Raw genomic sequence first — 19620 nt, 5'->3', positions numbered from 1 at the left:
TAATCAGCCAAGTATAAATCTTTAGATCTGAACAGCTGTATTTTTGCAAAAAAAAAAAAGACCTGCAATGTCCGTAAGCCCCCAATTCAGTAAGCCCCCAATGCAATAAACACTTGTCAACAAATCCGTGTGACTTATGCAGAACACGTAACATAAAAATTCGCATGAGAATTGAGTTATTCGACTGTTTCGTCGTTCTTTCGATACGTTGATCCCTTTGTCACCGTTGAAAATGATCGTTAAACTGCGCATCTTCCCCCTTTTTTTAGCATATGCTGATTTTTAAAATTGCAGCTTTGTTCCAACGACATTTTTCTTTTATTTCTACGAGTAATCGTTAGTCAGAAATAACTTTTAAAAAACGACGAAGTAGCATGAAAAACTGATCTGCCCATTTGCATTCGATAAATTGCAAACATACGAGTTTTAAATAATTAAATGCACTTCTCTGGTATCGTCGTGCTCATAAAACGTTCCAGAATTTAAATTTCTAGATTTGCCAAAATTTCAAGGTGTCCTAATCGAAATGGCTCCGAACGCTAAGGGTTAAGTCCCGATAAAATGCATCGACCAACAGAGTTTCAGGCCGAACCGTCGCGTCGGACGCATTCTCGTGTCTGAAACTCCTCCGATCGGCTCGCAATTAAAAGTTCGGCCAATTAGTATTCGTTGCGACGACGCGGTGACTACGGGACGACGCTTTAGGCAAAGAAAAACCGCTCGCTGAAACGGGTCTACGGGGCCGAGGGTAGAGAAGCCTGCAATTACGGTTGTGCACGCGTGTCAATCGTACGGCTCGCTCGCTTTATCGCACACGATACAAAGAGCGAGAACGTAATAACGTAAAGTATGCGGTTTAATTGGGCTTCTGTGCCGGTGCGCGTTCCCATTAAGCCATTTGCATAGAAGCGGATGGCGGCCGGGGGCCGGGCCTGGACCGGGCCGAGTCTCCGACGCGGCCGTTGCCGTAATTTCGAGCCCGGCGAATAAATTCGTGAAAATACTGGGTTGCCGTGATTATCCTACGGCACGCCGGCGGAATTTTCTCCACGCCCGGTTATCTTCGGAGAAGTTTCGCACTTATTAGGCCACTCGTTAGGCTCGCGGACCCGGCGATCCCCTTAATCGCACCTTTGCCCTTCGTTTTTCAAAACTTAACAGTCTGGATGCTCGGGATAAATAAATTAACGGTGTTTATTCACGGTACAAGGTGATTAACGACAATAAGCATAACTTAGCATTTGTTCGTTAAATGTTAACGCAATTATGTGTATGATCTAATTTTTATTTAATTTTTGGATTTATACTTATTACAGAAATAGATAACATTCTCCTTGGTTTCTATTTCTTGCAACTGATGCGGGCAATTTTTATTTTTCTCACAGTCTATGCAAGTATAAAAATAAATAAGAAGGAACAAACTAATTTCAAGAAGTCCACAATTTTCCCGTACTATTATAAATTAACCCTTTGCACTCGAGTGGTGACTCTCAGGCACCACTAGAATTGTTCTATCATGCTTTAAAATAAACTTTATACTAACAAAGTTTGGATTTAGAAAGTTGTTAAAATTAAAATCGTTGGTATAACTCACGAGAATCAATTTCGTGCGCATAAAATGCACTTTGTCGTATAAAATGTAAATACTACAAGCCAGGAAAATTATTTTAGATTTTACAGTTAAAATGTGTTCGATTGCAAAGGGTTAAATTAGTTGTAATCTTATAAAATCGAATAACTTAATTTATAACAACTTTATCGTTAATTTTACTTGTCTTTTCAACATTTTCCCACGCATAGATCACATTTTAAGACACGAGCAGAAATTTTCGAAAATGTCTACGCCACTGCGATCCCAATCTACTCAATGGTTTCAATGACTCGCAAGCCAAAAATATTTGAAGGAGGCTGGAAACCGAAACTAATAGTAACAAACGAACACGTGAGAACCCTAGCTCGAAATCGCACCGCCTCGGTACCGTCTCGGTTCCACGCGTCACCGCCAAAAACCGAGCTTCCTTTCTGGTCCAGTTTCTGCCGATCCGGTTTACGATTACGATATGGTAACGGCGCCCCGGCAATTAACCCGGCCGGGTCCGCGGCTCTTACGTAATTTACAGCCGGCGTCGCGTTAACGCCACGTCCCCGCTCTCCCTATATATTTATAAAGTTCACCGTGGCGATGCGATTACAAACCCATTGACGTAGTCGGCGCATCACGCGAACGCCCATTTACCTACTTTCGCGAGTCGCTACGCCACGCAACGAGCCCGCGATGCCGGCTAAATACGTGCAGGATGCGCTTCGACACTACACTAATTAGCAGTCGCTTTTTATCCCCCCTCCCTCTCTTCTGTCCCTTAACTCGGGCGTCCTGTCGATCCGCTAATGGGCGCGCACACGCCTAGTTTCCGGAACGAAATCGATTTCGCCCGTCTGTGCCGGTGTTGTTTGTCCGATTCAACCGCTTAGATTTCTCCCACTTTCGTCGCCTTTGAATCACGTCGATTCTCGATCGAACGCCGGATCTCGGGTCTGTTCGGACCCCGTGTATAAATATCATCGTTACGCTGTATAGTTTTTCAAAATTAATTTTAACTTGCATACTATTTGTTAATTTGTTAAGGTGCCAAATTTGATGCGTTACATTTGGAAAAGCTGAAAGATTTGTTGGAAATGCAACATTGAAACGACAATTTTTGTTAACAGTTTAAAAAGCGGTCATTTGACGAAGCACTAAATGCAGCATAATAGTTTATGAAAGTAACATTTATTCTGACTTTTAACGATCTTTATTACAATATTTATCGTAAGTAACATAGGCAATGAATAAATAACCGATTAACGTGTCTTTGCTATCTGAATAATCGTAAATTAGAAATTCAGTCGACTGTTATTTTGACCGTGTCCGTGAAGCTAGAGCGTTGTTTCGCGAACAAGTGCCAACCGCGAGAATCGTATTAGAATTTATAGGATCCGAAATCTAAATGGTCGAGCGCGAAAGGAATAATCGTTTCGGTAGATTCGAACGGTTTCCCGGTCTTGACCCGCCGAAGCGATTCGACTTTATGGGATTTTCGGGGTCGCTGGCCTCCGCCATTCGACGCGCGAAAAATGAAATCCGCTCGGGGAGGAAGTAAGTCCGAGGCTGACTGTCGGCGGCATTTATTATTGAACCGGTGCGCCGCGCGGTGTGCCCCGGGTAATTGTTGCATGAATATTTCGTGGATTTAATTGGATCCAAATTGACATCCAATTAATGCCGGAATCGGCGGGCGGGTCGGCACGGGATCCATTTGCATCCTTCCATTTTAGGGCGGGCGTGTTTCAAATAAAAATTGGCGTCCAATTAACGCCGGCATAATCGGCGGAGATAAAGGGTTAATGCGATTCATTTGCATCTTTGATTTCTAGACGATTGAACGGGAGAGAGCTTGCAGGGTCGGCGAGCGATTCGAGTTGAATATTGCAGGATCGTCCGAAGCCGACGGAACAATTATTAACAGGATCGAGGTTCAGGGATGCAGATTTCGTTCTTGAATTAAAAAGAACGGAACGGGGGCACGCCGTCCCCGCGATTATTAGCGGAATATCGAGCAGTCGGGCGTGATCGATCGTCTTTCATTTAGACGAGGGTGACACGTCGCCACACGCTCGTTACCGTATCTGCCAAACTAAAAATAGCGGAGCATTGTCTCCCCGGTTAGCGCTTTATCTCCATTCCATGAAAATTGATTCTCCATCGCGAGCATGTTCATCTTTTTTTTTCCTTTTGCGACTTTAAAGAAGCGTTTGAATTTATAATCGAATTATTTGCAATTTTCGGTCGCGCAAATACGATTCCTTATCGATACGTGGGGTCGAGTGAGGTCTGCAATTTCACTGAAATCAAAATTGTCACTTGTTATTCGACGTTGATCGATATATCGTTACAGTTTTCTGTTACAGTTGCTCGTACCGATATGAATTTCAAATTAATTGTGAGACATGTGGTCACTAAATGACCAAGCAGTTAACGCGACACGCTAAACGAGATAAACTTATAGCTGTTAAATGAAAGGAACGTTCCTACAGTTCCGTTCGAATAAAACGAACCGCGAATGTACGAGTTCGTATCAGAATCCGCGATCTGGCAATTGCCGCGGTAAAAAATGTAGCTGCAACACGCGAATCTCTTTCGTCGACAATTACTCCTTAACGAACGAGCTTTAACAACAGATTACAATTCTCCGTGGTAATTCGGTACGATTTGAATTTCAAAGAGGCGGCGTTCTTCTTCTAATTCGTTGCGCGGTAATTTGAATAGACTCGCGACGACGACGACGCGTTGTTTTAAAACGTTGAATTAGCCCGAGGAAAACTGTTACGAGAGCTCCGCCGACCCGGAGCACACAATCGGCATGCAACCGCTTTAAAAAGGCGATGTTCGCGTGATAATAATAAGAGATCAATGATACACTCCGCCCGTTACCGTTAGGTGCAAACGTGACCTGGTTGCATTCGCGAGCTCGAAAAGTCACGGCGATTATTTTGAAGGATCACGTTCTCTCTCTTGACGCACTTCGGCTCGCGCGAGAAATATTAAACCGGGTGAGATACGTGTGTGCATCGATGTCATACCGACTGTTATTATTATTATTATTGCTATCTTAATGGCTGCGTGGGACGTTATATCGATGACATTATCGTATCGCGCGCTATTATTGTCATCCAGAAGCGTTCCTTTCTTGTTCACCCCGTTTTCATTCAAGGGCTGCGCTCTCGGAGGCCGGCAATCAAACATTTTTAGTGTTTCGTGTGATTATAGCCCCGGAATGTTTATCGGTGTTCCTCGGTTGTTATTACATAGGAAATCATGGTATTCCAGTCCGAAGATAATACGAAAGCCTGCATCATTTCGTTAGATTAGAATTAATATAATAGAATTAATTAAATAATAGATAGATTATAATTCTATTGTCTAATAATAAATAATAGAATTAATATAATAAATAGAATTAATACTCCTTCTACTATCTTAAATTGAAGCTATTCATTTTCGTCACGAATACGTGAAATCCACAATTTAGTAATTGGTAATCGAATATTTCAATGCTTTTGGGTTATGTTGAAGTAAACAAATTACGATATCGCACGTTATTATTGGCTTTGAGAGGTGCTCCTATTTCAGTCGCCATCTTGTCTGAAGTTCTATTAACCATAAAATGTTTCAATGATTTATATAACCACTTCATAAAATCGGCTTTGAGAAATATTTCCGTCTCGTTTGCCATGTTATTTTTTAAATAACTATGGAATATTCTTTGCTCGTTATTAAATAAGGAAATCGACAGAATAGTTTCAAGAAATGTCGAAAGAATTTTCGGTACTGCGGAAGCTCAAGATGGCGGCGTTTTAGTCACAAAATCGCAAATAAGAAGAAATATTATAATGCGCAAAAGTAATAAGATGTTTTAATTATCATTATACATGTGAATAACTATCTACCAGATACATACTGTTACATGTATAAATATATTATTTTCTCAACGAGCCGATAAAACAGTTCGAACATGACTGTAATAACTTGTAGATCTTTTAAAATACAATTAAACCTTTTATTTCCGAAAATAAAATCGATGACATTGTTGCTAATGTCTTATTAATTGTCGAATAGAATCGACAACAGTAACATTTCGGACAAGCGAAATTAACGGAGACGAACGCTTGTCTACTTCTCTGAAATTTCGACCGAGTTTTTGATTCACCGAGGCGGGAATCGATCATCATTCCCACTATCTTTACAGTGACGTCGACGAGTCACTTGCTTCGTGCCCGACAAAGGCCATCGAGGAGCCGGGTCGGTCCCAGAATTAACTTCGTTCATTAATTTGCAAATGTATTCGGGCTAGAAGCGCCACACGCCATTGGCTGCGATGCCGTAACGCGTTTATGACAGTTTAAAGATGAATGAACCCCGTTGCACTCTCGGCGAGACCTCGCGCGATCATTTTCACGAATACTTTCCCCCGCTAACCTGGACGCCAGCTTTCCCCGAGCTATACACCGTTCCCATTTTGTCGGAGGAAAATCTCGGGGAATTTCGAGTTTTCCTCCGCATCTCCGCGAACCGTCTGCTCCGCGAGAAATCGATAAACAAGACATATCCTCGCTTGGAAATCGTCTCGCCGCGTGCAGAGCGTAGTCATATTTATTCATATTATTAACGGCAAGAAACGAACACTGGCGACTGTCACGTTTGATTTATCGATTATCCCGATCCAACTCGTCACTCTTTTATTACTTCAACGTCATTTCAATACTCCAAGGACGCGATGCACGCGTAAGAAGCTTAAAGTAGCGTGCAGAAAAAGAGGATCGATCTGTTCCGCTGTTGCGCCGGTGCGTCTCAATTCGCGCGACTTCGCCGCGGCAGATTTATGGACCCAGTTTCGCTGAAATAATGCCGCCAGGTCGTTCTTTTTTTTTTCTTCTTCTTCTTCTTCTTCTTTTTCCGTTTAACGACGGAACGACTGGATTCGTTGGACCGGACTCGTTTTTTCTTTTTTATTCCGCTGCACGACGACTGCGAAGATACTCTCGCGAATTTAGCTATTTATTCGGCCGTGTATTGCGACAAGATCTCGCGAAATCAGAATAAGTACGGCGCAAAACGGATTGCCGGCTCGCAGAGCCGAGGCAAAAATATTCCAGCTAAGAAATACAAATATTTGCCGACGCTATTTCCCTCGTTTCTATATTAAAAATATATTTGAAGGTACGAGATACTTAATCCGAATCGACATTTTCCTCGTTCCGCGTCAAATGAAACGGTAGAAATATTATTTCCGTGAGATTTTGAAGAAGTTATCGCAGGAAATGATGTAACACGTTATCGGAAATAATATTTCAAGTACTGTCATTTTAATAGTAACTTCAGGCATAGAAATAATTCTGTAATCGAATGATATTTGAAATAATATTTAAGATAACGTCGTTCTCGAAATAACGATCGAGAAATACGTGTCACGGAGAATGATATTTAAAATATCGGCACTGAAATAATTCTAAAATAAAATAACGCTTTATCTCGAATAAAACGTCATTCCAAACGCGCCCGGGTCTCTGAGTGCTCGAAGTTTAGTTAATTTCCTGACAGTGCTTCCGAATCGCGGCACGAGTCGGCCCGGCTGCCGAATTCAGCGAACCCTCCCGGTCGGAACCCTCGGCAACGATAGAAAGGGAGCGGACCCTTCGAGCGGGGAGCGTCCCTGCAGCAGATCGAACGAGCGAGCGCACACGGTCGCGGAAATGTAATCAGTTGCTCACGGATCCGCGAAAACCGTGGCGACATTCTCCGCTTTTCCCCCGGCTCCTTGCCCTTTTTGCCTCTCTCGGCTCGCGCGATCGATGACGGGGCTCGCGCGTTTCGAGAAAATTTCGTTCCCTACCCTTCGCGTCGCGTCGCGCGCCACCCTCCGCCGCCGTCGCTCTTCACGACGACGAGGAGGATCCTTCGAAAGTCGAAAGCCGATTGGAGTATGTGCGCTCGAATCGCCGCGAACGAAAGAGGATGTTAACCCACTTGCGGAATCTAGTTTCGCGTGGGAGGACCATGCCAATTAAAAAGTCTGATGATCTCGCGCGATCCTTGCCGGGGGATCGTCCCCGTCAATTTATTTGATTGATCCTTCGCGCCCCGCTTCGAGCGCGTTCTCGCAAATCGTTTCGATTTCTTCGAATGCTTCCAGTATTTCCGTTTCATAGAATTTGTTCGTTTCTCGAATATCGGCAGTATTTTTAACAGTTCTTTGAAAATTTTATATCAACGAGTATGATTTTGTTTAAGAGATCGTTAAAACAGAAATTTAATTCGTGATCCATTAAATTATTTAAGTTAAGGTAAAGTTACCCTTTACGAAGTAAGGGTAATATTAACGTAGCGTTTCTTTTCAATTATTATTTTTTCCATACAATAAGTATATAAATAAAACTACAAAATCTTCTATTAATTCCTATAAAATTTACGGTACAGTGAATTTTATTTCGATTCAACTTCGCATAATTTGCTGTATCAGAAAAATCTTCCGATTGCTAAGGATTAATAAAGAATGTTCTTCATAAATCTCCAACAATTTTTCAATTGATCGCGACGAGCTTGAAAATCTTTGACGAATTTCTATAAAACGAAATAACGCTGTAACTCATACAAACGAAAGACGTGGAAAATCGTGGAAGAGCAACGATGGGGACAGTAAAAAAACGCAGTAAAGTTTACGGTCCCCTCCGAAGGCGAGAAGAAGTTCTCGGACGGGGGGAGGAAGCGAGACTTTGTTTAACGTCTGTTAAATTTCCCCGGTCGGCACCCGCGCACCCCCGAAACTCGTGTCGCGGCCGGGTGTTCACGGGTTGTGGAGCGGCATCCGACGGAAGCTGAAAGCCGATTGGAGCATGTGCGCTTGAATCGCGACGAACGAAAGACGACGTTAACCCACTTATACAATCGAGTTTCACGCAGGCTGCGCCGTAATTCGTGGCGCGAACAGGGTGGCAACACCTCCCGACGGAATAAATCGAAGATGAGATTCTTTTGTTGGAGCCGTTCCCCGGGTGAAATAGGCTGCGGGAATTTCACCGCACCCTCTTCCCGCGACGCGGAATTCGGAATTGTTAAGCCCGGGATACCGAGCACGATACCGCGTGTCCGCCATTTGCGGAATGAAATTTAAATCCGGCGTTCCTTTTTTAACGCTAGACTTACTTAACGGTCGCTAAAGCCGAGGATTTTAGCCACTTGCCCTACGATATCGTGTCAGATTTGTTATAAGTATATGGAACCAAGTGTATGTATATTATGCGCGTCCTTTCAAACCAAGATAAAATTCGAATCCACAGTCTGGTCTCAAGATTTTATTTATTATTATTTATTTTATTTATTTTTATTTATTATTATTTATTTTATTTATTTTTATTTATTATTATTTAACCCTTTGCGCTCAAATGGCGACTCTGATGCGCCACTAAAAATTGTTACATCGCGTTCCAAATTAATTTTTACATGGTCAAGGTTTTACATATCTGAAAGTCGTATAAGATTGGAACATTGTTCGTCAGATAAACTGTTTTGCGTTCAGACTTAGGATGGTTTTGAGTGCAAAGGGTTACACCTCATGCAATTTATATACTCTTAACAGGTTAAATGCCACGCCAATTTTACCGGGATTGTCCGTGGCACCACGATGAAATTTCCATCTAGCGATACATATAATGTTGAAATATTATATACAATAGATAATTTACAACGTATAAACATGTTTCAAATGTTTTATACTGCATCCATTTCTTTACACCACTACATCAACGATGATAATAATAAGAAATTATAAGTGTTGTCTTTTGTCTAACTTTCTTATGTTTTTTTCAATCAAGTTAGGTGCCGGTCACCGGTGGCCCCCATGGCGTCACAGCCAAGTTAGGTGCCGGCCACCGGTGACCCCCGTGGCATTCAACCTGTTAAATAAAAAAGTTTAGTCAATCGCTTTCTATAAAAGCATCTTTATAGTTTCAATATTATGACAGATGACGAACCTTTCGTTACAAAATATATTGCAGCGAATAGCTTTCGTAATCCTCCATCATTCGGATGTCGACGTTACGAGAATCCTAAATTACTATATCTTGAGGTAATGCTGCAAAATTCTCGGATAAAGAGTTAAAAACGCAAGATGTTGTATTTACTAATTTCTACAATATTTCATAGCGGTATAATGGTTTTTATCTTAATTAAACATTATATATCAGAATCACAGTTTTGGCATAATTTGCTCGAAATTGTTTGAAAAAAGTCCCCGGAGTATTAAGGGTTAATACTGGAAGCGCCTTCGAACTCCAGAACTGCGAAAACGGATAATTAAGGGTTCGCGAAACGAAGTGGTGGCACTTGAACCGCGGTTAGGCGTACTTGAAAACTATTTTCAACTACCCGCCTAGCGTATTGATTATTCGGGCGAACCTGTTCTGTTGCATCCCCGAAATCCGACTGTTTAAATCGTTTCCAGAGTTACTGCTTCATAGACAATTTATTATCGATTAGAACGTAATAGTTAGTACAAAACCATTTTCATTTTAAAACAGTTTTTTAATCAATAATATGACAGACTTTATTGAGATAATAATTGCAATATGCTTTCTAACTTGAAACATAAGAATTAAAAATTTCATATCTGATTATTATAAAAGCAAATGTAATTGTCAAATTATTAAATGGGTCGTTTGATGATCCCACGGGTCATGGGTTGCCGATACTCGAGCCCGGTGCTCGAAGTGTTCTGGAAATTTTAACATCTGGAAACTTTCGCGGGAATAATATTCGAACGAAATGGGAGAAAGAAAACGGAAAAGTTCGGAGAGATTGTTCGTCGGGAAGTCGCGTTTAGCTATAGAAGATTCAATAACCGGAATCGTCGAACAGATAATATTGCGGCGAATTGAAAAACTGGGACTGAAACCAAGGGATTTCGTTCTTCCGCGAAACAGAAGCTGCCTCCATAGATCGGAGATTGAAATTGTTTTTCCATCGGGTCGTTTCTTTTTTTTTTCCCACGGCCGATTGTTTATCGGGTGGGCAATTGTGTCTCGCGGAGCTGTAACCGCGTGCAACATTGTCCAAGCTGATTGCATTTGTATAAAATGTAAATTTCTGTCCGCCGCAGAAAGGAGCTCCCCGTATTACGGCCCATAGAAATAGATTGCGTCGCGGCGGAAAAACGCGTCGGTTGGAGGGGGAGACGGGGACGTGACACCGAAAAGGGGTGGAGACGTAAAAACGCTGCCGTTTCGTACGTGAAAACCGCGCGAACGTGCGCGGCCCCCGTGTAGGATCAGCGAACAAAAATGTAATCGTGCCGGAGACTTCGACAACGGTCTCGGTTGAAACTTGGATCGATGAAAAATTAATTACGAGAAACAATGGCGCCGATGTGCTTTCGCTCGTCGTTAAACCGCTTCTGTATTTATTTCCAGGGGGTGGTGACAGCAACAAGGGTAAGAGCAAAAAATGGCGGAAGATACTTCAGTTCCCCCACATCTCCCAGTGCATCGGCCTAAAAGATAAGTTGGGTGAGTCTCGCATGCTTGTTATAAAATTTTTACGTCACCCGGAAGATTCATCTTTTAATCATAATTCGAACGAGCAACGCCGGTTACATATTTTCTTCCGTCTTTTTGCGAGTTTCTTGCTCGTGGGCGGTGTTATGGAATTAAGGGCGGAGCAACGAGTAGGATCAGAGCACTACACATACGTAAAAGTATGTCTCACCTTTCAGAGAACATTTGTTTTATTGCGTCAGCGACGAGTGACGTCAATTTTACAAATTACTTCGTCCAATGTGTTGCTTTCCTATTTATGTCGCGCGGTAGATGGCGCCACGGAATTAGGGGCGGGGCGACGAACAGCATCAAAGAGTTATATTTGCATGAAACTAAGTTTCCGTCTCCGTAGACGCTAATGTTATTGTGATAAATGACGATAATTTTACAAAATTCTTCGTCCGATATGTTCTTTTCTTATCTCTATGGAACGGTAGGCGGTGCTAAGGAGTTAAAGGTGGAGCGACGGACGGGATCAAAGAGCTACGCGCGCATAAAACAGATCTTACTTTCGAAACGGAAACGAAAACACTAGTTTTATCGCGTTCGTAATAAATAATGTTAATTCTACAAATTACTCGATCCAATTTCGTGGCGCGGCTAAATCGTAGTTCGTCGAATACGAACGAGAGAAACAGTCACAGATTATTGTTTAAACAATTCGTCTCTCATCTATTAAAGAACATAATATAATAATAGAGTTAGAGCGGAGAGTAAAAACAATTTCAGCGCTATATTAATTTTCATAGTACCGCCCTCTCAAAGGCCGGCCTTTCGTTTCCATTGCAATCGAATTAGCTCGGAAAAGAAACGCACACGTGCGCTCGCTAATATTCGCCGATGCTGTTATAATCAAACTATCCCCGGCGGTCGGGTATCCTAAACGTGTATTCCTACGATAAATAGCGAGCGTGTTCGTTAACGAAACGATCCCGGCATTACGTTATTTAATCCTCCTATTCTAATCCGCCGGTGATAACGATAATAAGTAGACGCCGATAAGGGGGGTAGACCGAGAGACTATATCCCGAGCGCGGATACGCCGATTAGAATATCGAATGTATCGCGATCGAACCAATTCGATGGATTCTCTGTCGATCTACGAGTTGGCGAAACTCACCGGAATCGAAAATTTCGGAACATCTGTTGCTAAAATTAGTCGTTCGTTTTTTTCTGATTCAATCTGATCATTCTGCGAGCCGTAAGAATAATTTTAACAATTTGTTGCACTATCGATGGACCCATAGAATTATTCATGGTTAGCTATATAACTAAATTTTAGAACTAAGTTGAGAAATTGAAAAATGAATACAAAAATTGATCGATTATCAATTAGTTCTATGAGATATTGTAATATCGTTATAGTATTTGTGCATCAATAGCAAATACGTCTATAATAATATAGCTTAAAGAATTTCTCTATTCGATGGAAGAAATTTCTTCTTAATCCTAAAATTAAGTCCGGCTATTATCGAATCAATTAGTTCTAGAAGATATTGCAATATCGTTATAGTATTTGTGAATCAATAGCAAACACGTCTATAATAATATAGCTTAAAGAATTTCTCTATTCGATGGAAGAAATTTCTTCTGAATCGTACATGAAAACGGGATCAGCAAGCCAGGGTTGAGATCATCCCAAAATTAAGTCCGATTATTATCGAACAACGTGTAAGTGGTCGGCGTTTAATCCCGGCGGCCGCCGACAGATCAGCCTAATCCGCGGAATCCGGATCACGATTTAATGGAATATTGTTTTCACGGTTGCCTAGGGCGGGGAAGACGACCGCCGAGAGTGATCGACGTATCTTCGAATGAACAAGTATCGGGAGTTCTCAAAGGGGCCGCCGAACGATCAGACCTAATCCCAAACGAATCTCTCTGCAAATTCTCCCGGGGTGGTTGTGCAAACAGTGAAAACGTGAATTCGATCCGAGACGCGTGTAGTATTTACCGAGACGACTATTAGTTCATCCGGCTCGGAACCAACGATAAATCCGACTCCGCTGGTTTATGCCCGTGGACGCGGTTCTTTTTAAACCGTGCTGGTAACGCTCCTCGCTCCCGTACCCCCCTCCCCCCGCCCGATGCCCATAAAAATACCATAGGGTTGGAGCGGAGAGAGAGCCCCGTCTCTTCCTTCACCCTGGATTCCTCGTAAAACTTTTATTTTCTCGGCGCGCGGAATCGACGAAACTTTCAAGTAGACTGCCGAATGTTTACACTCGGCTAATTAGCGGGTTTATTATGCGAGGGGATAAAATAAAATAGACGTCCGAGAAATGCCTGGGAATCAGCGGGTTGTTAAACATTGAACACGAATTCGACGAGGTTTAACTCGAATGCTTATTATTTAGACTCACAATACAAATACTGCTATAGTAACCTAGTTATTAATAATTATTACTTAATAATATACTTATTTAATCGATTGCACTCAAAACCACTTTACTATTAGAATCGATTAGATCAAAAGTTGAATGGTCTATCTTAATTAATACGTTCTATGCCGCGCTATTTTTACTCGAATATTCGCTCTTGTCACTTGTTATTTCACTAAACTTTACTATATTATCTGTAATTATTAATAATCGTATACAATAATAAAACGAATTCATTACGATCCATTCTTGTGGTGGAAATTAATACTATAATTCTAGATTTGTTATAAATTATTTTCTCGCCCATTAAATAAACATGCAAGCATGTACCATCGATGGTACACGTGGCACGGAATGTGTTAATCTCGGAACCATTTTGACTATAAATCCAAAATAGTTTTTCCGAACTACAGTCTTCTTACATTACATATTATAATATATTACATAATCCCTTAGATATAAACAAATGTGGCAATGCAAAAGTTATTTTACGCCGTGACACGACAATTCTTAGCGTCGCCTCGGACTCCATCAGTCGTGTGTTAAGGGGTTAACAGTTCTCGTGGTCTGATAGTTTACAAATTGAACGCTGGACGCTCGATAAGCGAGGGACTCGGGGCTACGGGGCGTGGCTCTCTCTTATCTAGCAGCCAATCACACGCGACATCGATATACTCCTACCAGAAAACAACATTGTCACAGTTACAATGATTGGAAGATACAAAATTATAAAAATTAATCGCAAGAGCCACGAGTTAGATAACAATATTTTATTCGTTTTAATAATTGTAGTAAGCTGAAAGTAACATAGCAATATCCTTAAATTCATCTTTATTGTCCCCTATTTGAATATTCATTGTAGTCTAAATGAAACGAATTTATAATGAAATATTATAATATAATTATTTATTTAATGAAATATTTAGCTTGAAAGATGTTATTCCATCTTTTCAAGCAAAAATAAAATTCTGATTCATTGTCGTCAATATTTAAACATTCGATTAAATATAGGCACTATACATAGGAAAATTATTACGATTTTAAAAGTTCTGATCACTGTAACTTCGAAGCTGAAGGGTTAATACAAGCAAGTGACTTCCGTTTCTCCCAAAGGGCAGAGAATATTTTGTCCATAAGATGCGCGCTGCATTTACAACGAGCGGATAGAATTTCGATTCAGAGAGGGGAACGTTCGCATTCGGTTTCCATAAGAAATTCTCGTGTAAAGCCAAGCGATGTCCGATGCAGCTAAACCGTTTAGTTTGCCCGGGAAAATCGGCTCGCCCGGGCGCACGAAAACAACTCGGCCGAGACAAAGGGACGGAATATTAGAAAACGCGTTCGTAGCAGGCCACGGGTAACTGCGGTTTCATACGGTGGAAGCGAGCCGAAGGAAACGGCCGGTCATAAAAACGGACGAGCTCGGATCGAAAGTCGTTCGGCGGATCGCGGAAAAGGAGCGATGTCCGCGATTTTTCCGAGCCGTCACTCGACTCGTTTCCGAAACTGGGACACGGTATCTCGGGATGAAACTCGTTTCTTTCAACGCGTAGTTTCTCTCTCTCTCTCTCTCTCTCTCTCTCTCTCTCTCGGTCTCCGTGCTCTTCTCCCTCGTTCGGTGAATTTCGCGGTTAATCAACGCGCGACCCCACCGTTGACCTCGCCTCGGATTATTGAATCACGTCGCCGCGAATCTCGCAGAGGTGTGGGCGGCTCGGCGGCGGAACGAGGATAGGCCAACGTCTCGCGCCGCTCGGATAAGAAGCTATTGGGCTTTGTTGTCTCGGTTAATTAAACCGTAATGCCCGATCGTTGTTTCGTCGCCGGGGGCGGCGGAACTATCTCTTGTCTTTCGACAATCTCCCCCGATCGAGTTCGCTTCGCGAGGCGACGCACGACGCGCGACGGCACAAAGCGACGAGGTCTTGTCAATATCAAAGAACTTTTCACTGAAATTAGATGAAACGATTACGACTTACGTTGAAACTTATATGTTGCAGGACAAAGGAAAAAGAAGGAGAATATAATATGACCATTTTTAAGCGTTGACAATTTATAATTACATTGAAATATTTCAACAAAACTGAAATTTATTTATTCAATACTATGTACAGTTGGTGCTTTTTTGTGGCATGTGGTGCATAATTTTCCGTAGATTTTGATAAGCTGATTTCAAATCCAATCGATACATTTGTCTACCTCTTCAGGATTTTAAAAGATCTAGATTAAATACTTTCAGATACTTTTAGTTTTTCCTCTATCGTGAAGAAGGGACACTGTTTTCCTCTTTATTTTTCAATAGATTGTACAAGCATCCTTTTGTTTTAGTTTAGAACGCGTATCTAATTTTAATAAAAGTGTTTCTGATCGAAAATTATGATTTTAAAAAAATGGTTCTCGTGTTAGGCACCCTACGTTAACATATTTTCTTCACTTTCCAAAATATACATTTATTTTCGAAACTGACAGTAAGATTTTGATTTTACAATATATTAAGATTTTATACAATATAATATATTTTATATTATATAAAATTTAACAATTTGCTTTTATATTATACGATTTTATATTATATTTATTATTTTCGAAACTCACAGTACGATTTTGATTTTATATTAAGATTTTATACAATATAATATATTTTATATTATATAAGATTTAACAATTTGCTTTTATATTATACGATTTCATATTATATTTATTATTTTCGAAACTGACAGTAAGATTTTGATTTTATATTAAGATTTTATACAATATAATATATTTTACATTATATAAGATTCAAAAATTTGCTTTTATATTATATTATAAATTTATAACGAGGCTTTTTATGATCTTAAAGGGATTTCTTTCGAATATACAACAAACTATATAAAGTAAATTTGTAGAAATTTATATTGTACAGCTCTCTCGCATACAACGTGTCGAACGATCGATTTTTACGAAACGACATCCGAAATTCGCGGAGCGATCGCCGACGCGCCGAGTTTATGATCGAGAAACCCCAGAATCAGTCTCATAATCGAGGCCGCAGCAGTGTTTACAACCGAATCACCAACCGCACTCGCAACTGAATACATGATTTCGCGCGCGCGCGCAATCCAAATTGCAACCGCATTTACGAACGGAACCGCGACCGTATTTACGAACGGAACCTCGACAACGCCCGTGACGGAAACCGCCACCGCATTCACATGGAAATTAGTCGGGGAGTCAACGTATACGTATAATCGATTATTTGACTGTACGCGCCGCGGCGACGGCGACGCCGGGCGGGCGGACCAGGATTCTTCCAGACAACTTCATACAAACTATTTTCACCGGACGTATACACGTTCCCGCGGCACGCTCCTTAATTCGTTTTTAATATACGCGGGAGCCACGACATTACCGCGACCCTCCAGAACACAATAATTTAAGCCGCGTTTCATGCTCCATGTCGTTCCTTTAATGACAGAAGCCTGCAACAGACAGCTTTGGACTTACTTCTTTCCAAGCCGCTTATGGTTTGGGGGTGAGGGGAGGGGGGGCGGAAGAAATTACGGACTGCCACCGTGTGGAGTGAGAAATAAGATGGAAACGTAATTACTCGTGCCTGAATTTCTTTTCGGCTCCGTTGTCCTCTTGCGAAGCTTAACGCTATCAAATATATTCATTTAATGAGCCATTTTTCTGGAATCTGTGCAATTAGAAATTTGAAACTGCTCGGTTTGTTGCTATATTCTGTCAGAATTAAAAAGTGAATCTTAACACTTTGGCGATCAGCTGTTCTGTTGTTATAGGATAATTAAATTTACCAACATTTTTATATTTTCGTCGCATAAGCATCTAACGATATTTATTTTACTCTATTTATTTTATTAATCGCGACAGGTATCTAATATTTAAGAAATTATATAATAATATTGGAACTTATAGTAGTACAATCTAACGCTTTTATCTGAATGATGCTGATGCTATTATCTCAGTCTTTCAATCAAAATTTCAATAAATTAATCAATTTAAATTTTAATAAACCGAGGAGAATGTGCGAACATTTTTTTCTCCTAATATCGTCGTTGCTCAGTATTTCGTACAGTCGGTTTCAAGCATAACAGAAATGAACTTTCATAGTCCTTTTATCGTCGCCAATGTATCAGGTCTACCGGAAAATTCTATCCGTTCTGAAAAAGAAAGAAAACAATAAATTTTGTATGCACTTCATATTTATTGTGCTATAATAATAATTTAATATAATCGTAACTCGTGCCCCGTTGCCAGCGTGATGGCGATTTATGAATATCATTTTTTAGAAGTATATGTCGCAAATGAAATGACATTAGCGGACAGAACTTTCCGGTAGACTTAATATTAGGTTGGTGCATATGAAATATCGAATTTTTAAGTGAGTATATAAAACTGCATATCTTTCTTCAAAAGCTATTGATTTAATGAAAATGTACCCTATTGATTTCAATACACTTTTCCCAACGCGAGTTTAACCCTTTGCACTCGAAGCCATTTTAACTGTAAATGTGGAATAATTGTTCCGGCTCACAGTATTTCTATTCCATGCAATAAAGTGCACTTTTATGCGCTACGAAATTTATTATTGCGACTCATAGCAACCGTTTCACTGTTCAGCAATGTTTTAAATCTAAACTTTATTGTTATAAAAATGATTTTGGAGCGCAGTAGAATAATTTTAATGGTGCCTCGGAGTCGCTATTCGAGTGCAAAAGGTTAATTCATAGATGTCTGTCTTCAAGAAATTCTGATCTTTCGGATCAATAAACTATAGCATGGAATTTTTCAGACTGTCTCCATTTACATACTGTTCAGCCCATAAAAACTACGCATACGTCGTACAAAACAATTGCGAAATTAAATGAAGTAAAATATAAAATTGTATAAAATGTAGATCTTTCGCCAACCGACTTTCACTATTTTAAACATTTAGGAAATATTCCATATCAGAGTTTATTAATTCTAAAGATCAGAATTTGTTTAAGACAGGCATTTCTGTATTGAAATCTCGTTGAAAAAGGTGTAGTAAAGCAAACAAGGCATATTTTTCTTAAATCAACAGCTTTTGAAAAAAGATATACAGTTTTATATATTTACTTAAACATCCGACATTTCGTATGCACCAAACTAATATATTAGAAAACACCTGTTTTGACTATCGTTTATTTTCGACCGATCAGCTGTCGCTTCGAAAATATTTTTCGTTCGCTTCGGGCAGCGACGCGCGTTCAAAAGCGCGAATACCGATCCCGGGTCGCGGCAAAGTCGCAATTACACCGCTCCTCGTGATTCATTCACCCCTGTAATTACGCGTCGCGTTAATGTCTTCGCGATTCCCATGGCTCGTCCGTTGCGAAACATCGCGGCTGCTCGGTGGGAACCGTGGGATTTGGAGATGGCGGATTAATTGAATCGCCGGTGGAATATTTCCCGTTTGCCGCCGAGGGCCGAACCAAAAGCGGACCGAAGCGGACCCGGCCGAAGAACCGTGGCCGTGATTCCACGATTATTGAGAATTTGCTTTGAAATTTCGCTGCACGGTGATCCGATTGTGAAATTCATTCCTCGAATTTCAACGACGTCGTGTCCCGCCCCTAATTCTCTGACCGTGGCGAATCGTATCGGTGTTCGGCGACACTTTCGATCGGATCACCGGACAGAAAGCTCGGGCATTCGTTCGTTGTACTGTCAGCTCGATTATCAGCTCGATTAGATTATTTTATATAATCGAATTAAAATTGAAGAGTTAAGTTATATCAAAACGATAACTTTTTGGGGAGATGTACTACCAAACCTTGTTAAAGCCGTTATATTGATCTGTTCATATTAACCCCTTGCCATTTTCTTTACGATTACTATAATTAGAGTCTTTTTGATCGCACTATATTCTTAGAACAAAAAGGAATTTTATATGTATTGTGTGCTTATATCTACTCGAATGTTTAAATATTGGCAACGAGAGAATAAAATTTGATTCCTTCTTAAAGGAACGGATGAACATTTATACTTAACAACTTATTATTATAAATCACCATCACGAGTTTGACTTCGAGAAGTACGGCAGGGGGTTAAAAAGAGAAGCACAAGACTGAATCGAAAAATATCT

General features: G+C 40.7%; 1 protein-coding gene across 3 annotated transcripts in view; it reads left to right on the top strand.

The window, feature by feature from the left end:
- The window catches only part of Gprk2 (G protein-coupled receptor kinase 2), a 30609-nt gene that overhangs the window by 4660 nt on the left and 6329 nt on the right, over positions 1-19620 (top strand). For all 3 annotated transcript variants that reach the window (XM_078196653.1, XM_078196652.1, XM_078196654.1), the window contains exon 2: positions 11002-11097. In XM_078196653.1, the coding sequence (XP_078052779.1) occupies positions 11002-11097 (96 nt within the window). The remainder of the gene's footprint in view (positions 1-11001; positions 11098-19620) is intronic.

The sequence above is a fragment of the Augochlora pura genome, chromosome 3 (assembly GCF_028453695.1).
Source record: "Augochlora pura isolate Apur16 chromosome 3, APUR_v2.2.1, whole genome shotgun sequence".
Taxonomy (NCBI): domain Eukaryota; kingdom Metazoa; phylum Arthropoda; class Insecta; order Hymenoptera; family Halictidae; genus Augochlora; species Augochlora pura.
Note: the sequence above shows the minus strand (reverse complement) of the source record. Positions and strands in the feature narration are given on the sequence as shown.